Genomic DNA, 25,604 nt, shown 5'->3' with positions numbered 1-25,604 from the left:
GGGGGGGGGGGGGGGGGGGGGGCAGGAGATGGCAATATCTCAGACATCTCAGGATTTATTCAAAATTCTAAGACTATGGGAGTTGCCTAACTTACAAAAATTGAACAATGGCAAAAGACAATTAACAAATGAGGTTATATGTAAAAAGATGGCAATTAGCCTTGCTTGCAATTAGACATATTTATAGCTTTCAAGTGACATTACTCTGTTCTCAATTTTATAAGCATCTATAGCTTTAGATCTAATAACAAATTTTTAGTAATTATCTGTGTCAAACCACGTACATTATTCTGATGGGCAGGAACACATAAAATATTTATCTCGCATATTTACATTTCAAGGACTGTGCATCTGAATAGAACTGAAAATTACTTTTGGAAAAGGATCTCAAGCACTCCTCCTTCAGGAAAGGAGAAAAGCGACCAAAGCACATCTGATTGCACGATGCTGTCTTTGTTTGCTGGCTGGTGCGCACTCTGGGGAAAAAATGCGAAGTACCCAATGTCCTTCTTATTAAATAAAAAGAATGACAGCACACACAGCATTTCTTTGGCTTGATGAAATAAATTCGCCAATGTGTCTGCAAATCATTTCGCTTTATTATGAGGGGGAGAAATGATAATTGCTTCAATTATAATTAGGGAGCATTTGAGAACAGAATTCTACCAGGACTTGGGCGATTATACTTCCTAGCACAGCAAACAAGGTTCTGGTACAGATCAAAACCGAGTGAGCAAGATGGAGTGAAGCAAACTCAGCAAGAAGGGGCCGTGAGGACGTAGAAGACTCTGCTCCCCCGAAGGGTATGGGGGGGTCTGCCGAGTGCTTCCGGCCAAACCAAAGGCGGGCACTCCGGTGCCTGGAAATGACAGCCCTTTCATCCCGACCCCCCGGGCACCTCACCCCCTCCTCACACGTGTGCCAGTGACGGTGGAAGAAGGGAGGCGGCGGGCCGGGGCGCACGCCATACCCACACGCGACAACAGCACTATCAGCAGGCCTACGAGGGGTCACGGAGGCCGACAAGCCGAAATCCCGAACCTCGGACTAGCCGTCCCCCTACAGTAGGAACGTGACCCTCGTAGACTCTGTGCACAACTGCAGTTTCAGGAAACCCTGGGCCCGCCAGTCCGGCCCCCGCCGGCCCCCGCGGCGCTGAACGGACCGTTCACTTACTGCTTCTCTCGACACCAAACTCTTTCCCACTCAGAATGTGGTGCAGGAGGCTCTTCATGTCGAAAGGGCTGAGGTTCATCAGGCTTTCAGAAGCTTCTTCTCCTACAAACACACATCTTTTAAGCGTCTCTGACACAGGGCTGGTGGCATGTAGAGTCAGGTGGGTCTCGGGGAGGTGGTGACAAAGGCCACTGTGGCAGGTCTCCCTGCTCAGGATGACGTCACTACTGGTTCAGGACTGAACTGCGCTGCTCCTCGGTGATTCTAAATGCTGCGCTGTAAATACTCGGACAGGCCATCTTTCACACGGTGATGACTGCCAATGTTGGAATGCGTCTCATCGCTGACTGACAGGTTTAAGTTGGTAGGACGGCTCCCAGTGGAGGTGCCAGGAAATGGGGGATGACCTCTCACCGCAAGGAGATACCGTAGGAACTTAGCTATCAGGAGCGGGGCACGAGATCCTCGTGCCTCGCTCTCCCTGACGTATGAAATTCAGCATCTGAACGAGAGCACCTGGTAAAGCGCGAGCACACTGCAAAGGCTCAGAAGCCCTGGTCCCAGAACACTCGGGCAGGCTCCCCGTGGGGCAGGGTGACAGGGGTGGGAACCCCGAGAGTCCAGCTGCGTGCATCGTACCTGAGCAGTTCAGGCTCCGTGCCAGCTCCGTGGCCATCACCTGAATGATCAGTCCAATCCGGAGTCTGAGCATCTCCACGAAGAGGCTGGGCTGCGCCCTGACATACATGGCCAGGTAAACCACAATCTCCTGACGCAGACACACGTGGAGACAGCATTTCAGAGACTGGCTGGTGCCGGAGAGGCCCCTGCGCCTGGAGGAAGGCTGTGGCCCTGCCCCTTGCCAGCCCCTGACCTGTGTGAGCACGGCGATGCTGATGTCCTGCCCACTGGCTTCGTAGATGAGTTTTGTGAGCTCCTCGGGGGGCAGGGGACTAGGAAGAAGCATTAAGACACAAACAAACACCATGAAAGATACCAAGGAGTGGTGCCTCCTCACCCTCTACGGAGGAGCCTTATTTTCCTGTGGGAAGCTCCCGAATGACAGTGTTTTTAAAAAGACCCTCTTCCTAGGGTGCCTGGGTGGCGCGGGGCGGGGAGGGGGGGTGGTGAGCATCCAACTCTTGATTTCGGCTCAGGTCGCAGTCTCGGGGTTGTGGGATCGAGCCCCACACAGGGCTCTCTGCTCAGCTCACAGTCTGCTTGTCCCTCTCCTTCTGCTCGCCCCCTCCCCCAGCTCATGCTCTCTCTTCTCTCAACTAAATTAAAAAAAAAAAAGACCCTCTTTCTGAATGGTGGATGGCACAGATGCTTTCCCCACGGTCCCACGGTGCCCCACAAACGTAAGGTCACCAGGCTGCAGACTTACGCAGAGATAGTCTTCTCTCGGGGCTCTGGCGGCAGGCCCACCGTGAGCTGCTTCTGGTGTGACAGCAGGTCTGTGCAGGCCTACTCACGTAGGGAAAAGGGTGAGGGCCACGGTGACAGCAGGAAGGGGGGGGTGGGAGGTTAGCAAAGCCAACAAGGAAGTGTCACCACCGATAAGACCATAAATTCACCTTGATGAACTTTATGACCCATGCTGCCATTTATTTGAAAATTCATATGTAGACCCCAGACTGAGCAACCCAGGCAGGGCCAGGGCCTAGCTCTGCAGGGCCCACTAGGGTATTCAGTGCCCACCCAGTGTAGCAGATACACCGCATCCCCAGCTCTTCCACAAGGGAGAGGAGCTGTCACGAGTTGGAAGATCCCAATGTTAAGGGTTAATGACCACATTACAGTCTTAAGTTGCCAGTTTTCCCATTATTCACACACAACAAACAGCATCACCTTACCACAACACTGAAATCTAATGTCTTAGAAAGCAGCTCTGGCCTTTGCAGGGCCTCGGGGTTAAAATGTTAATCATCATTGTACTGCACATGTGCAGAAACAAGAACGCTTTGTTTACGGGGGCCAGGCCACAGAGCATTTTCATTTCATTTCTTGGTAAACCTTTTTCTGCAGCTAAAAAGGAACAAAACTAATCAACTTGAATTTCATTTCCCTTGCTTGCCTTCCAAGAGCAGTGAGAGGTCAGGAGAGGAGGGCCTGTTCCGTCTGTGTATTCGATAACGGGTTTTCTCTATAAATAGGAGGTGCTTGCCTCCAGCTTTATAACAGAAAGACGGCACGGGGCTGCAAAGAACAAACAGACGGCCTGAGTGCGCTTGCTCTGACCTCTGCCAGGACTTCCACTTTCTTCCTGAGCAGGCCAGAGATGTAGCGGATCAAACCCCACTCCTGGTTCAAGCCAGCTTTCCTGTAGAGCTCGCTGAGGAGATTGTGAACCGTGACCCCGTGTTGTCCGGAGAGATTTGTGTCCCAGCTGGGGCCCCTGTCAAGAGATGGAAAACTCCAGAAGTATGGCCTGGAATGCTTACAGGCCGGATTCTCTTGCAGCGGACCTCACTTGGCAGGGAGGGAAATGAATCACCGTACATTCTGCCAAGTTCTGGGGGCCCTCCCGGTGCCTCCGAGTCTCACCGAGATGGTTCCATCTTACCAAAGCATCCCTTCTGTCTATTTGAAACAGAAGCCTAACATCAGGAAGCAGTGAGATCCTGGCCTCACTCAGCCTTCTCATCCCAGGAGGCCAGCACTAGTAGGCAGAGAAGGGGATAGAAGTCTGCTCATGGTGATCCTGGATAATTCGGGTGAATCATGACCTGGTTTGCTGGAAGGCCAAGAAAACTAGAACAAAAAGAGCCAAGGAGAACGGAGCAAGCTCGAGCTAGCAAAGACCATAAACTTACTTTATTACATACAGAATGTATAGAATGTCCGCTTGGTCCTGTAGGTTCACACAATCTTTCAGCTGCTCCACCAGCTTCTCACAGTCCACGTCACCATGGTCATCTCTGGGCCACTGGAAGTCCTCTTCGGGGGCCTAGCCACACAAAAGCCAAAAAGCAGGGGAGAGGGGCTGAGCGTGTGAACTCCCAGAAGACCAGGAAGTAACATACCAGTGGGGTCTTGGAACTCTGTCACTGCTGGGCTCCAGGCTTTCAGGGACTCTCCTGTAGCTTTTTATTTATAGGTTTTACTATTTCTGATCAGCGAATCACTGTGTTACTCGATGTTTGCAAGAGATCAGGCTGAACAGGTTAAAATATGTGTAAGTTTTATTTATGCGAAGTTGAAAAACAGGTGGAAACGAAACCCTGGTGTTAGAACTCAGGCTAGCGGCTCCCACTCGAGTGGAGGGCAGGAGGCCACTGGGAGAGCATGAAGGGCAGTCCCCAGCACTGGTCTCCTGCTTCTACCTGGTCCATCTTTCTCTAGATAGCCCGTACTGCAATAAAATATCTTTTTGAAAGCAAAACAAACATAAAAAGCATGTAAGTTTTAAATGAGCTAAAATTGAGGTTAGGTTAAACTATTCTCCAGTAGACACTGAATCTTTCTATTCATGTAGGATAAAATCAAGGGAGACTTCTAGATAAAACAAATTATGGGAACCGGTGGAGAACACCGAGATTTTATTCTCCTTAGGGATCTTTTTCTAGTTTTATACCCTGCTCTGCAAATGGCCCAGCCGTGGCTGGCTGGCACGGCTAGGATAGGGCTAGGGAGTAAGCCAGCTTATTTCCGAGTGTGACAGATTCTGATGACCGGGCAGAAAGGCAGTAGCCTTTTCCTCATGCAAAATATAGAGGCTTGCATCAAATGCATTGTGGATACGGACACGAAGCAGATTGCAGACAACTAAGTGAGGGGGTTCCCACTGAAACCCGGAACTTCCAATCCCCAAAGTCCTAGATATCAAAAAATATGCTCTTTCAAGTTTGACCATGTAAAAGAGTTCTTGGGACTACACAAGCATTGAAAAAAAAAAAAAGTGATTCTAAATACTTTACCTTTTTTAGGAGTGGCTGAGGAGAATCAACAAGATTTAGTGATTTACGGTGGGCACTCAGAACTTTAGTTGGCAAAGTCATGGGAACAACTGGAAAACAAAAGAATAAAGAAAGCCCTTCTGAGGAGGAGAAAGGACAAGATACCTCTTTTGAGAGGTACGGTGGCTACTCCTTATCCAATACAAACCAACTAAAGGGACGATTACTGAGTGAAATTCATTTCAGCAAGAATTTACCACGTAGCCACATCGTGTGCTAAATCTGGGAACAAGAACTGAGCAGGACACGGATCTTGCTTAAAGGGGCTGAATTTCGCTTTTCCCTCCTGGAATTCCAGGGAAATGACATAGCATCTGAGGACTGAAAGGAGCCTTAGAAATGACCGAGGCCGACCTTTGTCCTTCAGACGAGGAGACGGAGAACCAGGGAAGGAAGAGCATGGGAGCTGGTCACTGGCCTTCTCGTAATGGAGGCGTTGGCTCCCCCGAGTCCAGTGTGCATTTCACTGTGCCAGGGTCACATGTTGGAACTTTCGGCACGGCACTACCTTGGGACGCTATCATTATCAGTACTTACTCACCGAGCCACCTGTGTCTTCCAGGCTAGATCATATCATCTTGGGAAAATAGGGGGCTTTCAAGATGGAGATGGGGCATATTTAAAAGGCAGGTTATAGACCTCTAGGTTACACTAGAAAAGGACACACACATTTTAATGTTACTTCCTCTCAAACCCCCACTACCGCGGCAGAAGATCATTTTTTTTTAGCTTTTAAAAAAATGTTTTAAAGATTTTATTCATTTATTTGAGAGAAAGAGACAGCAAGAAAGCAGGAGCGGGAGGGAAGAGCAGGGGAACCCGACACAGGCTTGATCTCGGGACCCCGGGATCATGACCCGAGCCGAAGGCAGACACCCGACCGACTGAGCCACCCAGGCGCCCCTAATTTTTTTTTTTTTTTTAAGACAAATCCTCAAGAATAGGTTAAAGCGGGAGAGGAGATAGTAGCAATGATATTCTGGAAGCGGGAAAGGTGAACGAAAGATAATGGACTTAGCAGACACAAGGCAACCGAACCCCAAGTCTGCAGTGGGAACAACCAAGAGCCAGTCCGATTTAGATCAGAGAATCCTTAGAAGGCTCAGGAGCTTGCTGCACTACACACCTCTGGAATTGTGGGGTCCGGAAGGGGTATCCAGAAATAAGAGTGGAGAGAAGCCGCGTAAGAAGCAGAGAGCTCCCCAGATACCTTCCTCCGGTCCATACAGCTCGGCAACCGGCTTGCTCACCCTGACGGATGACTAGAGGGCTCTCTGACGGGGCAAAAGCAGGAGGTGGGGCGTGCGGCATGTCTACAGGACTGGGCACAGTCCTCAGGTGGCATAAGTGACTACCTAGTTCCAAGCAACCAGACCCTGACCTGTCAAAAAGGAGATCGCCAAAGAGATTGTAGAGTATCTCCAGGAAGTCTACTCAGCCTCCACCACTAACCCCCGGGGCCCCACACCTCCACGCCCAGAGACGGGCATGCGCGAGCAGATAACCAGGGAACACCCGGCATTTGAGGAAAGACTAACGCGGAAGACTGAAACCAAAACAGGAAAGGCTGACTTGGGGGACCTGGAAACCATTCAGGGAGAAGAAAATGTAAAAACCAAACCAAAAAGCCCTGCTGTTAATATTCTTATAGTAAGGAATTGAATTGCATGCACGAAACAAGAATGGATGCAATCCAGAGAACAAAGATTAAAAACATAATAGCCAAAGTACAAAAACTCAGCTGAGGGGGCGGAACAAAAATTGAAGCAATGGCCCTCCGAACAGAGCAGAAGACAGAGAAATGGAAGACAGAAGAGAAACGGTAAAGCCTTCTCCAGGAGGTCAACATTGGAATCCGAGAGTACCAGCAAGAGAGAACAGAGTATGTAGGGAAGGGAATGAGTCAAGAATTTTTTCAGAAAAACTTTACAGGACTGAAAAACATAAATTTCCAGAATGAAAGGGAGCACTGAGCCTCCACGCAGTGGATGAAAATATACCCTGATCCAGGCACATCACTGAAGTCTCACAACCTGGAAACACAGAAGATCCTAAAAAAACTTCAAAGAGAAAAACTGTTTATATTGAAGGATCAAACATCAGAAAGGGTTTAGATTTCTCAACAGCAACACTGGTAGCAAAAGGATAGTGAAGCAATGCTTTCAAAATCCTGATGAAAAATTCATTTTCAATCTAGAATTCTATATCTATACCCAAACTCTCAAATGGATTATGTAGAATATTTGTAGACGTTTTTAGACTCGCAAGGTCTTGACAATTCTCCCCACGATGTACTGTTTCTCAGGAAACTACTGGATGTCTTAACCAAAATAAGAGAGTAAGCTAAGAAACAGGAAAAGTAGAGACACAGAAAACAGGAGAGCCAAACCAGGAGACAAGGAAGTCTCCAGAAACTCTCCAGGATGCTGGTGAGGGAAAATCCCAGGATAAAGCTGACAACCCAGACATGGAGGCAAACAGGCAAAAGGGGCAGTGAACTTCAGAAACAAGCAGGCTGAGGGCTGGCATCGCTGTGCCTGCCCCTCTGCCATTGTACCTGTTTTTGTTTTTTTTTTTAACCTTTTGAAACTGTTCTAGAATGTGTTCCACTAGAGGAAGAAATCAAGGAAGAGGAAGATGCCAGATTCAGGAACCAGGGAGGCCAACTGAAGAGATAAGCAATGGAGACTGCGAAGGTTAAAGCAAAGTCCCAGGACGCCAGGTATGCAGCAGGCCTAGAGGACCATCAAGCAGACAGAGGGAGACTCATGGACACTAAGTAGTGCAACTGACAGCCTCATGGATATGACTGACCCTGTGGAAATTCGTATTGTGGGCTACTGGGAAGGAGAGAAAGGAAGCAAAACAAAATGAAAAGATAGAGCAACTTTTAATAAAGTTAATAGTATTATTGACTTTTAAAGTTAACTTTAACTTTAGTATTAACTTTAGAAAAACCAAAAAATAAAAACAATAGTACAATCACAGTATACTCTAATGCTCAGTTGAGAATAATATTTGCATACACACGATAATATAAAGAGCGAATACTGATTTAACTACAAGTTAATACAACGATATCACTAGGTTATGGGAAGTGAAGTAGAGGAGTGGTGACTGAGGACAGCTGAATCCTCACCCACTAAGAGAAAGTCAACAGATACTGAATAAAGTCAACGCATCAAAAGACAGCAAGATACACACATTGTTTTAGAAAAATAGAGATACGAAAATGCCAGAAGAAACAACTAAGAGTTGAAAGTGGTTGCCTCTCTGTAGAAGGGCTGGGTCAGTGGGGAGGGGAGGGAGGAGGCAGGAAACCTCTGCACTTTGTTGTCTTCTAGAATTCTCTGACTTAAATTATGTTCATGCATTACTCTGAGAAGTTATTTTAGTGGGTAGAAAAGAGTTAATAACGCACATGGAATTTCCAAACCCTTTGCTTTTGCCATCACGGAAAGTATATCCCGAGTGGAGTGGATAGCGCTGAAGACATGGCTGTCTTCCGTCTTCTTACAGAGAGGGGGCAGGTAGCACTTCAAGGATGTGCTTTGTAGGAGGTGCTTGATATACTGGTCAAGTTCATCTTCGCTTTCTGTCACTGGACAGACAAGAGAAAGAGCCAGTGAAACCAGGCGGCAGAAATATTCTCAATGTGTACAGCGCTGGCGTGTAGCGCGTGGCACTGAGGAGATGTAGTGGGAGCCAACATTTTGATATAGGTATTTGCACCCCCACGCCCAGGGGGAAAGACATTTACAAAGATAATGTACATGTTTATAAAGTGATTGTTTGGAAGCCCTTCATCCTAGGAAAAGAAAATACAGGTCAAGATACATACACATCATACCAAGAGGAACTGAATGAATGCATATGAAAACCTGAGGACCAGCAGCGGACTTCTGATCTTTTGTTTTAATTGGTCACAAGTGAACTAAGCACTATGGGACACCCAGCCCCAATTCCATGAACTATATGTAAAAGTAAAAACCGGCCATTGCAACCCAAACCTTGTTCAGTTTGAGAAATATTATATACATAGGATTTCATCCCTCATATCCAACCAAACCTGGATCACTCTACCATTCCTTTGAAAATTCAAGCAGTGTGTTTCTGTCTTTAGAATATATTTTGTGAAGAATCCTGATTCCTGAAACTCTTTGTCCCTTTAGATTTAAAAAACCCCCACTTCTACATTTAGATTTTTAAACCAGCATTTTATTCACCATTTTAATAGATGCAAGTTTCCAAAGCCTCTTTTTTGTTATGTTAATTACCAATCATTTTCTGTGCTTGAGTCTGGGGCAATTTTATCACAATGCCAAGGTTTAAATAAATTCAATGAACCACCTGCAAAGGCATTCCAAGCCGTACCTTGATTATAAGTGTCTTCCAAATACCCTCCCAAATCCGAATCGGGACTGAAGCTCCCTTCGCTGGCATCATCAAACAACTTCTCATCACAGTCTGGATCCAGGAAGGTCAGATATGTGTAGAAAGACGTGGTAAGAAATTCCGAAAGGCTCCCTAATTTTACTCTGCCAAGGAGACACTCTGTTAGAGATACAGGTGCTTGTGGACAAACTTCCACTATGAATCAGAGAGAGACTTTTCAACAACCAGATGGTGCTTCTGCCAGAATTGATAAATACGTCACTCTGCAGATCGCCCCACATAAGTAGTCAGCCAAGAAATTAAAAGGAAAATTCAATACCAAGTATAAAGTAGGAGCACAAAGCATATTAAAAGCCAAAATGAATCATGCTGATTTCTTACTCCCAAACCCAACACAAACAGAAATCTATTTTACTGAACCAACCAAAGTTTTACAAAACAGATTGACTAAACCACTTTTGACCAGAACAAAACCAAGCCTTGGGGGTTTTTCTGCCCTAAAACAACTGGACCAGAACAAAACCTACCATGTAATATGGTCACCCAGGCACAGGTATATGATAGGAGAGGCAGTCTCAGAGGCAAAGTTGTTTCTAGAAGGAATGCGATGGGGGGCCATCCCCAGACCGGAACAGGTGCCCAGAGTGGCCTTATTACATTTTCAGGCCGAGAAAAGTTAGACTGAAAACTGCAAGCTGGGTTTGGCTGTGTGGGGTCCCAGGTTTAGGGAGTGAGAGGAAGGGCCACCCTACAGAAAGTCGCCACTGTGTGCTTCTTAAAATGTTAGTTCTGGGTGTGCCTGTGTGGCTCAGTCGGTTAAGCGTCCGACTTTTGATTTCGCCTCAGGTCGTGATCTCAGGGTCCCGGTATCGAGCCCTGGGGTGGGCTCTGAGCTCAGTGCAGGGTCCGCTTGTCCTACTCCCTCTGCTCCTCCCTGCACCCACTCACTCTCTCGCTCTCAAATAAATACATAAAATCTTAAAAAAAAAAAAAAAAAAAAAAAAAAAAGGTGGCTCCAGAGGCAGAAGACAATAGGACCCTCGGAGCTACCAGCATCAGATGAGAAGCTAGTGGAAAAGGCTGAGAGAAGCAGCTCAGGGAGCACACTGAAGGAGGCGACGCAAATGAACTTGCGGGTGCGAGAGCTTCAGTGGGCAAATGGGCCGCAGCAAGAAACACGGCCTGAGGGAAGGAAAGAAAAGCCTCCCGTTTAATGAAGTAAAATCTTTTTCCCTCTAGGGCCCTGGGGCCCATTCTAATGATTCTTTTGCCTTGAGACTGGGGACAGGAGGAGGTGAGGTGTGGTGGAGTGTGCAAAAGAAGACCATGGAAAGTTTCTCTCTGATGGAAGTTGAAAGGAGTCAGGTCAAAGGTGGAATGGCAGTCATTTACGAAGGCTTCTGATAGCAAGCTACCCCAGACGGGTCCGGAGGGAAAGTCCGGCATCCAGGGTGAGTGAATTCAGCTCTTTAAAGACCCTCAAACGTAAGGAAAAGCCAAAATGATATTCAGTTTTAATTATCGAGAAAATCATAGGAAAGGTACCCCATGGAGCCTAGGCATTCCTGTTTCTTTCCACGGTTCTCTGCGTTGTTTGCCATACTCTGTAAAAACAGGAGGCCCTCCTGAGTTTTGTAAGCCTTGTCCGGCTCGGCATGGGGCTCAGAGCCTGGTTTCTGCGTTCATACACAGCTCCTGCACCTACTCGTCTCGTGCCCCTCGCTCTCTGAGCTTACGGCCCCTTGTCTGTAAACTAGGAACACAGCCCACGTGACACAGTGAAGACTCAATCAGACGATGCACGCGCAGCAACACAGAACGCACTGCAGACAGGACCCTTTCTGACAATGATTAGATTTCCATTCAAGAGCTGATTCTGAAAAGCAGTTAATTACGGGCGTATGGTATTTTCTCTTGGCTGTGATGCCATTCGCCAGGTGGTAGCTTATCCCAACTGGACGTGAAACGCACAAAAGTGCGTGCCGAGTGCAGTTACGGCGCTAGCGCTGGAAATGTGGATGGCAAAACGCTGGGGACAGTCTCGCGGACACTCCCAGGAGCAGCTCAGAATGAGGGCCATTCGTGTCTGCAGCAAAACCCGCAGTAAGCTCTGTGAGCAGAGGTGCCAATCCCAGCACTTAGAAATACAGTGACTCAACTCTGAGGACATCAGGCTAAGTGAAATCTGCCAGGTACGAAAAAACCATACTGGATGAGTCCACTTAGATGAGACATCTAGAGACAGAAAGTACAACAGTGGCTTCCAGGAGCTGGGGCAAGGAGAACGGAGAAGCTGTTGTTCAATGGGGAGAGAGTTTCAGTTTTGCAAATTGAAAAGAGTCCTGGAGATTGGTTGCACAACCATGTGAATGTACTTAACATCACTGAACTGTACACTTTAAAAGGGCTAAGATGGTCAATTTTATGTGATGTGCATTTTACCACAGTTTTAAACAACATTACAATGGCAGCGAGGTCCCTAGTGTGGGACGGTGTGAGAAGGGCCAACTTTGGTGCCCACTTAGCAACTGGCATTCTATCAGGGAACCAATGGAAGATTCCAGGACCCAGGAAGGGTCGTACATCACTCACGGCTGGCTTTACGGTGAGTATCTCTGGGAACCCTTCTCGCATATTCCAGGGGATTTGGAGAGATTGCGGCATAGATGCTATCGAGAAAATCTCACCTTGTGACAGTCAGAGGGTACAAAAATGGAAACCGTTTTCCCAGGGGGTGAGTCCCCTATCACTCAAGGTGCTTACCCGTACTACCGGGGAGCATCCGGAGTACTGTGGGCCTGCAAACTGGAGTATGTATCGCTCCACTGAGAATGAGGAGACAATGGTCTAGGCAAGCCCATTCAGGCGCCCTGTTCTGAGGGCCATTTAAAGAATTTATAAAGTTCTGTGAATTATTCTTCAGGTGACAGCACACTCCAGTCAACTCAAGGAGTGTTTACTGAGCACCTGCCAGACCTAGGCACCAGGTGTTTTCTTCCAGGCCCTTTACCAGAAACAGACACAGCATCCCATACATGCAATCCAAGAATGTCACTTCGGAGAGACCAGGTACATTCACCGATCTACGCCCCAGCCCTCCTAGCACCCGTTAAAGCCTCACGAACACCCACCGAAAGCGGCTTTGGAGACGATTCCAGTTCCACATGGGTGAATGGGTAAGATTTAACTTCTTTTTTAGTCTAAAGCTCCATGCTTCTATGTTCAGCAATTGATATGAAAAGTGGGAGAAGGGCAGCAAAAGACTTCTAAGAAAGGTCACTGATACTTTAAAAAAAAAAAATCACATATTACCTGGCTCCTCCAAAATATCCATCCTCTAGTTTTCTAATTGTAGAAAGAACTGCAGAATGAATGTCTAAGCCATCATTTGCTAAAGAAAAAAAAAAAAAAAAGACAAATTAGTTTACTTAATCTGGGAATGCTTTTTGGTTTGGGGGGCATGCGCGGAAATGTTTTTGTCAATACAATCTAAATAAAATACTTATGGAAGATTCCTGAGTTCAGAAACCAAACTGCTAAGAACCCCCTTCAGTACTTAGCTTTGGATATGGGACTCGTTTTAAACATTTTGAAAAGGGCCCAAAGCAACAGTGAGACATGAATCAGGCAGATCAAGTTCACGGAGTTACTGAGCATGGTGTGGGTGATGGGGAAGGTGAGCGTGGGTCTGCCCGTCATCCGCCAGCAGGTGCACAGGTAGGCCAGCTCGATCCTCAGCATCTCCACGATCATCTCATTGTCCAGGGCCAGGTAGAAGTGATGTTGGTCGGTGAACTGCAAGTCAGATCAGGCCCAGTAAAAGGCTGTCCTTCATTCCCTCGACACAACCCCAGCTGTCCTTCACGGCAGCACTAATCCTTGCATTTTCTTTCCAGAGAAGAGGCTCAATCCTGGCTGTAATCCGCCCCCATCATGGGGCTCTCCTTGCCATCAGGCAAAAAAATCGATCTGTCGCCCGCCCAGGAGCCGTTAGCTACATTAGCGTGGAAGGGAAAGGTGCACGGCCAGACCTAGTTACAGCTCCTCAGATGAGGATTTAAGCACCTGGCCCAACACCGGTGTCCCTGAAAGGAAATCAATAACTCCTTAAATACTACTCATTCTAAGGCTGCTGGGCTCGGAGGATTTCAAAGTGAGGGAAGGGAGGGCACTGGGAGCAGGCGAGACATGGAGACTGTGTTTACCTGATGGATGGCCTGGTTAATGTGAACTAAAGGCACTACCGCCTGGTGTGGATGAAAATCAAATCGTTCTAGCCTCTGGACTAGTGCACACTCAGCTTTGGTCGGAAATGTGTTACAAAGGGAAATAACTCACAAGAGTTAAGCAAGCAACATTGGCTAGGGTGAAAAAGAACAACTAGGGCTACTGACCCGTGACCCCACGGCTGACAGCGTGCCCGGGTGGTGGGGGGGCCATGCCCATGGTGACAAAGTGAGCCCATAGCTGATCTTCCTAGCTGACCAAATGGATGGAAAACATTTGGCTTGGGTTCCACAGGACTACTTTCCTTTGTCAACAAAAACTCTGAAAAAAAGTTCTATAGTCAGTATATTTGGGGTCTCAACAAGCGGGTCGGGGCCTGAAAATCAGACAGGCTGTGTGTTCCGCAGCCGGTCTCCGGACAGCCTAAGCAAGGGTGAGGGCCTACTGCTACCAAGGGCACGAGGGCAGCAAGTCAAGGGACAGGTCACTGGCAAATTTGGAAAGCAGCGCGAATTTCCCTACTCCTTGAGGCTGGAAGTGATGGCACACTCAGTCTGCTTCAAGCCACACCTACTGAGCACCTACTGGGAGTAAAGAATTGTATCAGGTACTGGCCGTCACACTACCCGTTGCTATTCGGACACGCACATGCTCATTCTGCCGCACTCACAGCAGCTCACCAGGAAGGAAAGGGAACCTAATCAGAGGATGCGTGCGGCTTTGCTACTGGCCTGCTCACCTGGGGTGTGAAAGTAAAGATTTGGTTCCTAATCACATACAACTTAGATGTTCCAAGGACGCCAATGTGCCGATACGGTCGCCCACTCAATTTCATATTCTTATTCCGTCCTATTTGAAAAATAAAAGAGAAATGAGAGTTAGAGCCAATAAGGTAACACGTAATCCAAGCGACTTTCTTATTTTCCTGTTACCCCACTCTGGGGTTTGGGTTTCCTAATACCATCGATCCTTCTTTAAAATGGGACAGGATGAATTAAAAACAAAGCCCACTGCCTTCTCTTCATGCGTGTATAGACAGTACCCAGTTCAACATCTATATAGAATAAAGCTACCGATAGAACTTTATTAATGTTTACTTCTAATTTATTTCATATTGAGCCTAAGTTAGATTTTAGAAAATGAGAACCTCCCCCTCCCATTTTAATGGGTAAAGGAGCATCTTCTGAGTCCACAGATAAAAATTAGAAGCATTTGTGTATCAAGACACAAATGACTGTTCCAACTGTGAATTTTCAAAGGTGGCGCCTTATTTTACAACAGATCTGGCGAAGGGCGCAGCCAAGCTGGGGCGACATCTACCGAACGAGCACGAGAACGTGCTTGTCTGCCACTCCTCCTCACTTCGAAGAGGTCGAACCACGTGCTTTGGTGTCTTGCCCAATTCTTCACAATTTATACCTATCCGTCTCCCCCAGACCCCAAACCTAGAACCAAGATGCCCCCTCGCCAAAACCACCCAGCTGTTTCCCCAAACCTACCAAGCTTGGCATATATGTGACTAAGAATCCGGCCCGGCTGGACTCGGATTGGATGAATGTCGGCAATACTCTGGACGTTTACCCCATGTTTCCTCAGCAAGTCCTTAATGTGGTTGTTTTCTGCCAGAACAGTAACTGTGAACAAGAGCGTAGAATCTGCATCAGACTGTGACCCTTTGTCCCCTCACATGAAGACATTATTGACCAATCTTTCCTTTGGCCTACGACATGCACATCAGCATGCTCCCCACACTGGGTGGCTTTGAAAATGACAGCAATTGTCCTGCCACTCTTCCCGGTTCTCTCTGGCCTCACCTCACCAACCCCCATGATGTGTTTTTATTAAGTGCCCTCAATGCACAAGACAGTCTGATAAGAGACTTCTGGAAACGGTCTTCAGCCGGTCCTGAGCCAAATTACCCCATCTCAAATGATGTTTTGCCTCCCAGTGGGTCTGCATTTATTCTAAACCTGTCTTGTGTTCTTTTCACGTGGGGTGAGGAGCAGAAAGAGCTCTGCATGGGGGGATGCCAGGAGAAGCCGGAGCTCCTGCTCTCAAGGAACAGAAAAGAACAATACTGTGGTGCGCGCTAGCAGGGGACGCTTTGAGCAACAGAGAGGTCGGGGGAGGTTGCTCTCTCCAGGGAGAAGGGCAAGTGGGGCTGCTGGTGGGCAGTGGTGCAGCCTGGCCCGCCCAGAAGCCCCGCACAGGCTCTTGCTGGTGGGGAAGGACCGCCCCGGAGCTGGGCACTGCACCCCGAATGGGCCGGCCTGGGCCCCATCTCTGGTGAATGAGGCTGGCCATCTGGCTCTCCAGCAGGCAGGGAACTCACAGGCCTGGGATGTCGGGGCCTCAGTGGGGACCTCAGTAGGGACTCCGAGCCCTGCGCCTCCTGTACCAGTTCTGCTCTGAATGTGGCTTTTAAGAGAATAGTGCCTGGCAAAGGGCCCACGTCCTGGGAAGGGGACTGGTGGAGGGGAGCTCTGGCTGCAGAGAGTGGGTGGTGCTGCGTTCGGCTGCAGTAGAGCCTGCGGGGAACTGGGGGTGGGGGTGGGGGTGTTCCGGCTAGACGACGACTCGGTTACTGTTAAGGCAGCCCACTGAGCCCCACCATTGGACCCACAGGCTGGTGGCCTTGAATGTACAATACACATAAATGCCACTGAGACCTGAAGGTCACCTCCTTATTTACATAGCACATGATACTTTTTCAAAGTATTTTCATATCCATGATCTCATCTGAGCGTCACACCAAGGTCCTGTGGGGAAGCCAATCCCAGCAAATGGGAACATCAGCCACGTAGGACCGGGTGGGTGGCTTCCCTTCACATCTGTCTCTTCTGAAGCTTCCAATGCCACGTGGAGATCAGTGGTCACTCTCTGTACAGTGACCCTTCTAGAGCAGTGGTTTGCCCGCCACCTGTGAGCCTCCAATCTGACACAGCCATAGGCGGGCAAGTTCCTGAATGTACTTCTCCTTCATCCGGGCCAGACCTTCTCATATTTTCTCTTCTGTTTCTGTTCTAGTCTGCTATGCTGAGAAAAAACTGGCTGCCCAAGACGCATCAACGGGCCCCGGCCCGTGCTGGGAAAAGTGGCCTTGGGGTTTACGGGCTCGCTCGGCAGCACGTGTGGTGGGTCGGCGCCGACCGCGGACGGAGTCAGGCTGGGCCGCTCCACGCGGACACGCTTGGTAGAAAGGAACTTTGTGGTCGGGAAGAATACTGTTGCCTTTGGGAGCTAGTGAGTTCTAGAAGTGGGGGGTCACAGAACGGGTATCTGCTAAAGCACACACAGGTACTTCTGAAACAGAATAGGGAATTAGGGAGTCTTTGGCGTTAAGATAACGCTGGCTTTACCCAGTTGACAGTGAATAGGAAACACACTCACAAACCTTGTACTACAACGTCAGGTTTGACGGAGGTGGAAAATCTTCTGTTTAAGGGATCGATTTCCCCAGTGGCAAGGAATCCCTAGGAAAAGAGGGGCATTAACACTGTAAAATACTGAATGAAATTTCACCTTAAACCCAACTTGGAAAATAAAATACTTTAGGGCTCAAAATATTATTTTATTCATGTTTTTCAAGTCAATTGCTTATCCTCTCTGAAACACAGTACACCATTTAGATAGCCACTAAGAAACACATTGTGCCTTTGGCACCTAGCTCTCCGGGGCTAGTCACACACGCCACCGTCTCGTGTGACTGAAAAGAACAATGGTGACGCCTACCTCCTGAGCCCTTACTTCAGGCCGGGTCCTGTGCTGAGCCCCTGTATGTGTAAGGTCACATTCAGGCCTCGTGACAGGGAGGCATGGCTGTTAGCATTTGACAGGTGGGGAAACTGAGGTAATGCACTTAAGCTAGGTGGCAGAGAGGGACGTGGTCCTGGGCTGACTGTCCTGAAACACAAAGCTCCCCTCCGTGCTTGCACAGTGTGCTGTTTGAATACGGATCGCCTCGCATCTGCTATAAATGACCAGAGTCCTCAGCGAGGGCATCAAGGTGCTCTGGGAGTTCTGAGAAGGAATCGGACCTAGATGAAGGCCTTTCCAGTGGAGAGAAGGCCACGGGAGCAGAGTTGTTTGTTCCTCATCTCACTGACCCAGAAATCAGAGCTAGAAAGTGTAGCAGAAATGATCAAGCCCAGCCTCTTTACTTTACAGATGAGGAAACTGAGGCTCACTAGGTCAGGGAGCTAGTCAGAGGCAGAGCTGGCTTTCCAAGAGACAGACGCAGTTTTCCCTAATAAAGACAGAAGCAGAAGACACAGTCCCTATCCCCAAGGACATGACCATGAAATCGAGGAGGTGATCACAGCCATGAAACAAGTGGCCCACCTCAGCACCCATAGCTCCTAAGGGCCACTTCCACTGCGACAGCTGTACTTTCGGTCTTCTTTTACACACTGGGAACCCCGGTGGTATGGGACCCACAACTCACCCCTCCACGCTCCCCACTTCTAGAGTCTGGCAGAACACACAGGACTGGGCCCGCCTAACAGGCTGGAGCTCCCAGCTCCTGGACTCTTTGGTCCACTCCTCTCTCCAGGGGCCCAGAGTAGTCAGCTGGGAAGAGCCTCTGAAGACAGATGAACCCATCTGATAACATCACCGTAGATCGTCTACACCATCGCCCCACCCCATCCCCCACCGGGGAGGTGGATTCATTTTTACTTGGCACAAAAGCATTTCCACTTTAAAAACTTAAGCCTGGGGGCAAGAACATGTTTAACAGGAAGAAATGAGTCAGCGATAGTAGACCTTCTACGTGAGGGGGTTGTGGGCGGAGGGAACACCTGACACAAAATTCACCGCAGAAAAACCAGCCCCTGCCCCTCCACGTAGAGAACACTGCAGAGTCACTCTGCGGCCGGTGGCCGGGACTGTGCCAGGGGTGGCCAGAAGCAGACTTAGCAGCTTCCACAAACCTGATCTTTCACACATGTGCTGATCCTGACTGGGTAGCTTCTGGTCTCCTGCTGAAGGTCAACTCAACCTGGCTCCAGCCACAGACCAGGAACACAGGGGTGGGGGTGGCGGGGGGTGAAGGGAGCGCTTGGCATGCAGCGGACTCTGAAGTGGTTTAGTGCAAACACAGACACACAAGCCCAGGCGGCAAGCCTCAGAGACGACCCACTCCAGCTGACTTTACAACTATGAGGTGCCAAAGACATTCACGGCCACATGGGGCAGAGAGCCCCTATGCTCCTCTGGGCTCCCCTATACCTCAAATCAGATGGTTTCCAGCCTATGAAGTCCCCAAGTCCCCTACCTCTGCCAACAGTGAGCTGAGAATGTACAGGGACTGACCCCACAGATGGGGCAGCTTTCCCAGAGGGACTCTGTCCACTGTGTGGGGATTCTTATACTCTTCGTCAACCTGGCAAAAACAGAAAAACCCAAAGTCAGAATGTCAGAGGATAAAAAGGCCAATGTTCCTGTCTGTTGGGGAGTGCACCGAGAATTTGCAAAATGCCACTCGTTCGGTCCTCCAGGCCAATTCTGTGTGAGAGCTGCGACAGGGAGGCCACGGCGCTAAGACCTCTGTGTGGGGGCCACAGGGCTCAGTGCAGCGGAAGCGGAGCTCAAATCCAGGCCTGAGTCCAGCCAGTGCTCTGCCCACAAGCACACTGAGGGCAGAAGGCAGAGACAGGCGCACGAAGCCTGGCCTGCCTTCTCTGAGCACAGCTCTGGGCAACGAGGTTTCGCAGCTCCTGCTTACACTTGTCTGTGTGGTGGGTACAATGATCTAAAACATCACCCTACAGCCACCGCGGGGCATCGCTGGAAGCGACGTCGGCTTTCTCCCTTCTCGTTATCCTCAGGGGCTCATAAACTCTGTGTGCCTATGCAAGAAAATTACCAGAAGGTGGCACTATTTATTGAGGAAAATAGTACTGTACTATCACACCACTAGCTTTCCATCAGGGCCTCCACAAGCTGGATCCACTGGGGGCATCTCACTCACCAAAACAAGCTACAGCTGTTTTTCGGATGGACAGCACTGGCTACACATTGTAAAAGTTAGTCTGCAATTTTCTCTGTTGTTAACTCCACGCTGACCTTTGTATTTTTTTTTTTTTAAGCAAACTCTACCCCCATTGTGGGACTCAAACTCACGACCCCGAGATCAAGAGTCAGTTGCTCTACTGACTGAGCCAGCCAGGTGCTCCTGACCTTTGGGTTTCTCGCCATTACAACATTGTAGGGGTAATGTTAGTGACCACTTTTTCCCTCCGGAAAACAAAGTAACTGAAGAAATCCTTCTCCAAAAGGGAAAAATCACACCGCGAGGGGAGTCATACTCTGCTTGTGGATGAATCAGTGATGTTATTAATAGACTGTAAAAATGTGCTGCAGTAGTAAACGTTAAGAAGAACTTAAACCCGTAAACTGAAGAGAATTAAAACATGTCAGCAATCAAATAATCAAATAGGATAATAGGTGGCAGGAGAGTCTCTAAAATGTCAGAGTTGGTTGTCTTCGGGTAGTCAGAGTAGAGATAAAATATGTTCTTTCTACAGAATCCTGGGTGTTTTGCAGTGTACAGTTTGCTCTCACAATCCGATTGGCTGTTAAGGCTATTTGAAATGTAAGTAGTGTTAAGAAACACTGCGAAGACCTCAAAAGAGAAATAGCTGACGCAAAGCACAGAAGGCAAAGTGTCTGGATCGAAAGACAACTTGGCTCTGGCCTCCCCTGACCCATGCGCCAGGCTCCTGCCTCCCTGTGGCGGTGTTGGGGATCCCCCCCCAGCCCCCTCGTACTTCTGATGCCCTTGCAGGTCCTCTAACACACTTGGCCTTTGCAGCGCCACTCCTGTGCCTGCCTTCCATTTCCCAGACCAGCTCCTCCACCCCCCACTAGCCTGCAACCTCACAGAGGCAGAGCTGGCACTGTAACCCCTTTGTGCCCCATACCTAGCTTGGTGTTTTAGAAACCACTTCCGGAAAAAAAGCGTTAGGTCTGAAAGGGGGATTAAAAATACCCAAAGGCCAAGTATGAACCCACTTCGTTCTAGATAAGCAGCGCTTGGTTACCTTGTTAGGTGGGATGGCATACAGTTCTGGCACCAGGTGGATCCCGTTCTTGCCTCTGATTAATATTCCCTCCAGGGCCTCTCGGTATTCTTGCACCTGGAAAATAGCCCCATCCCCACAACAGCACGAGAGAGGCGTCGTTAATACTGCCATGGGAGTACATCACAGAAAAACACCTCTCTTGGCAACAGATTTTTAGTAGGACAAAGGGTCAAGAAATGCACGAACTCCTTCCAGTTACGGAGTGCAGGGGGTACTAGGACTCCTGCTGACAACAAGGTTAGAAGGAGCTGAAGGCACTGGCCTTTTCCGTGTTGTCTTTAACTCACGACTTCAATATTTCACCCTTACCTTCTCACATATGTAAATTTTGTCTCACCAGCGAGACTATATAAGCTTCCTAGAGTGGAGGCCAGACCTTAAGCAGGGCATCCCATTTCTACCTGGCAGTAGTTTTCCACTTAAAAGGCCCTCATTCGAGCACTTATTGCTCAGGAAATGTTTGCAAAACGCACCTGATGTGAGGAAAAGAGTGTATGTACTATGACGCACGTACCCCGGTTCTTGGGACGCACTGCTCGATATAATAAAAGCTGTTGATGTAAACATTTCCATTCAATTAAAAAGGCGGTGAAAAAAAACAACAACAACAAAACCTACGTACGAAAAGGAAACAGACAAAAGAGGGAAAACCCTTAAGCAGCCACCCAGCTGTTGAACACGTTTCATCTTAGGAAAGTCTAGTCAAACACCTTCTAGATCTCATTTCCTTTTCTTTTGGAATTTGTGGACAGCAAAATCTGACCAGGGGTGCGTCATTTTTTAAAGGTCATTGGGCAGCAAGTGGAAAAGACAGAAGAAGCATAAGAGTAGTAAATTCTGTGAGACTGAGAAAATAAGGTCCTAAACACATTCTTTTTTGTCTTCTCAGCTTTTTTGTTTGTTTGTTTCTAATAATTACCAAGTTTCCTCACAATTGAAATTCTAACTCAATCCTTTTGAAATCTTTCAGTTCTGGGATAAATAGACAAAAAACATAAGACCCAAGATAATTGCTAAAGCGTTTAACAGTAAGAATCAACAATGGGGAGAACATTAACATTTCAAGCTTACTACCATGTTGGGGAGGAAGAATTTTCTCTGCCCTTCAAGGTCCTTCTAGCTGAACTAAGAATCAAACTGACATAAGACAGATGAACAGGAGAAAAATCAAACTGAGTTACATATGTACGGGGAATCTACACAGATGGGATATTCCGAAGACAGTGAGGCACCATGAGGCTTACCTGAGCTCCTGAGCTCAGGAGAGGGGTGGGGGTCTGAAGACACAAAGGGAAGGAAGAGTATTTGCAGGAAGGTGAGAGGAGACGTTTGGAAAACAAAGGTGGCCCTGCAATGCACATAAGTTTCTTAAGTAAAGAGGAATCTGTGTCAGTAGCTCTCTTGCTGGTACAGACAGGCGGTTGAGCGGGAGGTAAAAAGCTTTACCCAAATCTACTGGGTTTTGATTACTTTTAACTCAAGACAGTGTTCATGCCAAAGTGGCCCATCTTGGGGCGGCCCGCCCTAGGCCCCTATAGCCACTTTTGAAACCACTCTCAGAATTTCTGAGCAGAGGCAAGTTTCAAAACCAAAACAAACCTTGAATTGCTCATCCCACCCCAGTACCTGTGGTCTGAACAGGTTAAGAAAACACTAAAGTGTTTGAGTCTGTCAGTCATTCACGTAAGCTTCATGAGGACGGGTCTGTTCTACTTACCAACATATGAACGGCAGCAAATGCTGAAGAAATCTGTCTCGAACAAATGCATGTTACACGAACAAATCTTTACTCGACACTTACTACGTACTAGACACAGGGAATGCAGTAGTGAACTGGACAGAGACCACCCCTACCAGGGTGCTCTGACAGGTAAGTGGGAGACTAAATACGGCTATAGGTGCCATACTGTGGTAAGTGCTCTGGGGTAGATAAAAGAGGCATCAATCCAGTGTTTAGGGTCAGAGAAGGCTTTCTGAAAGATGAGACATCTACAGCAAATCAAGCGGAGAGAAAGACGGCTGAGGGAGAAAAGCAGGGCCTGGGCACTTGAGAAGGGGAGACAGCATGGCCTTTTCGGAGGACTGAAAGGGTTTCAGGGCGCTCACCCCACAGAACTCAAGGAAGTAAGTAGGCAGTAAAAAATCCGGCCAGATTTTATGGGGCCCTACAAAACAGAAGAACTTGTACTTCATCCCAAGGCAAGCAGGAGCCTTTCAAAGCTTTTAAGCAAGGCAGTAGCATAATCTAATTTGCCTTTTAATAAGATGCCCCTGGCAACCAGTATAGAGAAACAGCAGGGAGTGAGGCTGGAGGCTGGGAACCCACTAGAATGCTGTTACATTAAATAAGATGTTAGCTGAGAGTACCCTCATACTAGAGCTGAAGAAACAAAAGCCTAGGCTGGTCGGAAAAAAGCAAGAGAACAACTAAATCTGTTTTTGGTCGACCGTGCAGTCCCCTCCCCTTGAATGTGGCATGGCCCTTTAAACAACAGAATGCAACAGAAGGGACACTGCCAATTCAGGGCCTACACCTTAAGAAAGCTTGGGAGCTCTTGCTTTTGCATTCTGGGGTAAGACGACCACCCTGTAAAAAGCCTAGCTACTCAGACACTACAATTCTGTGAGAAGCCCAAGTTAGCCACATGGAGACGAAGCAAGGCCTGAGCCAAGAGCCCAGCCGAGCTCCCAGCCAAGAGCCAGCATCGAGCTGCCAGCCACGTAAGTGAGGCCATGTCAGAAGCAGATCCTCCAAGCCCCCATGAACCAGCTGACACCAAGTGAAGCCGAGACAACCTGTCCCTGCCGAGTCCTGCCCAAATTGTAGAATCACGAGCAAATAAAATAGCTGTTGCTTTAATTCACTACATTTTGGGAAAACCTGTTAAGCGTCAACAGATAACTGATACAGTGCTCTAAATTCTTGCATAACCTTATGTTCTAATAACACTCAGCACATGGAGGGAATGAAAATGCTGATTATCAGCACAGCACCCAGCATATTCTCACCTGAATGGCGTCCCCAGTGAAGACCCCATCTATTATGAAATACGTCCAGAACACAGGCCACTCACATTCAATGTTTTCAAAGAGCTTGAGCTCAGCTGGGTCGTAATGCAATCGGTTTGGGTCCTGGAATCAAACAGGAAACCTTCTGAAGGGTGCTGTCAGATCACATATATAATACCACCGTGCCTCACCGGGTTTCCCTCGCCTTCTGAATCACTACAGCTCTGTGGCTACCAGGATAAGGAGTCGGCTATAATGGGGAGATGCTATTTCTGGCAGTTTTCCGTGGTAAAATTTCAGAAAAGTCTATCAGAAATGTACACAAGACTCCTTGGTGGTATATTATATTAAGCTTCCTAGATCGCTAACAAATAAATAGCAGTTTGCCTATCACAGTGCTCAGCAGACTATCTGTTTCACTGAAATCACTCCGTCAGTTACGATGGCAAAGAAACTCGCGAGGGAGGCCACAGTTGCTCTTTAACGCATCGCGTGAGCCACAGAACCGTTTGTCCTTGTCTACAGGCTGGTTTTAAACCACCAGCTTGCTGTCCTGACCATCTTATTATTGTACTCCCTAACGCCAGCCTTGCTGTCTCCAAAATTAAGACTTCCCCGTCCAATACTCTAACATGCAATTTTATAATCAAGAGACGGAGAACACCACAGTGCTGATTTAAATATGAAGCAGTTAAGGAACCAGAAGAAACAATATTTAAATACAACCTCTCTTGGGGTTTTATAACCATCTCGAAGGAAGCGACAGCATCCATAACGCCCCTAAGAAGATAAAGGAAAAAAAGTGCATTTGACGAAGGAGAAGAATTTGTCTTTTTATGTTGATTCAAGTTGGCCCTTCACCCCCCTTCCCATGAATCTTTTTTTTTTTTTTAGATTTTTTATTTATTTGACAGAGATAGCCAGTGAGACAGGGAACACAGCAAGGGGGAGTGGGAGAGGAAGAAGCAGGCTCCCAGCGGAGGAGCCCGATGTGGGACTCGATCCCGGGACGCTGGGATCATGCCCCGAGCCGAAGGCAGACGCCTAATGACTGCGCTACCCAGGCACCCCCCCATGAATCTTTTTTAACGAAACATGTACCGAGTGCTCTTTGTGATCAATACAAGAAGTTATTTTTAAGTAATAAGCCAAGTAAATTCAGGGTTGACCAGTGCTGCGGAGGGAATGCCAGAACTTTCCGTTAGAGTATCAGGGCTGGGACAGTAATCGCTCAGAGTTCACAGAATGACAGCCCTTCATCCCGACTGGCTGTGTCAGGCAAAGATGCAGAGGGACTCTCATTGCTTGCGGAAGCCACCAGGGCAGATACCTGGATAGGACTACTTGGACTTGAAAGACTGGAAGCCAAAAGGACATTCCAGACTCCTCACAATTAGCCTCTGGACGCAAAGAAGCAGGGCGGCGAGGTGAGGCAGGGGTGGGGTGGGGTGGGTGGGGCTCCCTCAGGCCTAGGGCTCTTGCTGCAGGTTTTCCTGCTGCAGGCTCCAGTGTTGCTCTCCAGCTTCCTGGGTGTTAAGAAAGCAGGGCAGAGGCACTGAGCCCCCGCATTCCCTGCATGGACTGCCTGCCTACTGGGACAAGCTAAAAGAGCGTCCTTTTTCTCCACTAAACCGTGAGACAGCTTCTTTGGAGATATGACTGGAGACCCTTCAACCCCTTATATCCAAGGGCTAAAAGCATTTTTAACGGAATCTAAGTAGATCATCAACACGAAGATTTTGGCTTAAGGAAC

The 25,604-nt window shown here is 48.1% G+C and overlaps 1 protein-coding gene across 4 annotated transcripts in view; it reads right to left on the bottom strand.

Annotated features, from left to right (window-relative positions):
• Positions 1-25,604, bottom strand: part of PHKA2 (phosphorylase kinase regulatory subunit alpha 2) — a 74,165-nt gene that overhangs the window by 9,521 nt on the left and 39,040 nt on the right. For all 4 annotated transcript variants that reach the window (XM_040633737.1, XM_040633751.1, XM_040633758.1 and 1 more), the window contains 18 exons: positions 24,578-24,631; positions 23,852-23,974; positions 20,801-20,896; positions 19,033-19,140; positions 17,152-17,230; positions 15,257-15,391; positions 14,497-14,606; positions 13,181-13,325; positions 12,843-12,921; positions 9,510-9,673; positions 8,557-8,736; positions 5,097-5,185; positions 3,993-4,126; positions 3,418-3,574; positions 2,564-2,643; positions 2,051-2,129; positions 1,816-1,945; positions 1,177-1,278 (listed from right to left, as the gene is read on the bottom strand). In XM_040633737.1, the coding sequence (XP_040489671.1) occupies positions 1,177-1,278; positions 1,816-1,945; positions 2,051-2,129; positions 2,564-2,643; positions 3,418-3,574; positions 3,993-4,126; positions 5,097-5,185; positions 8,557-8,736; positions 9,510-9,673; positions 12,843-12,921; positions 13,181-13,325; positions 14,497-14,606; positions 15,257-15,391; positions 17,152-17,230; positions 19,033-19,140; positions 20,801-20,896; positions 23,852-23,974; positions 24,578-24,631 (2,044 nt within the window). The remainder of the gene's footprint in view (positions 1-1,176; positions 1,279-1,815; positions 1,946-2,050; positions 2,130-2,563; positions 2,644-3,417; positions 3,575-3,992; positions 4,127-5,096; positions 5,186-8,556; positions 8,737-9,509; positions 9,674-12,842; positions 12,922-13,180; positions 13,326-14,496; positions 14,607-15,256; positions 15,392-17,151; positions 17,231-19,032; positions 19,141-20,800; positions 20,897-23,851; positions 23,975-24,577; positions 24,632-25,604) is intronic.

Source organism: Ursus maritimus, assembly GCF_017311325.1.
Source record: "Ursus maritimus isolate PB19 chromosome X unlocalized genomic scaffold, ASM1731132v1 scaffold_X1, whole genome shotgun sequence".
NCBI classification, from domain to species: Eukaryota; Metazoa; Chordata; class Mammalia; order Carnivora; family Ursidae; genus Ursus; species Ursus maritimus.
The sequence above is the reverse complement of the archived record's forward strand: the minus strand, read 5'-3'. Positions and strand labels throughout refer to the sequence as shown.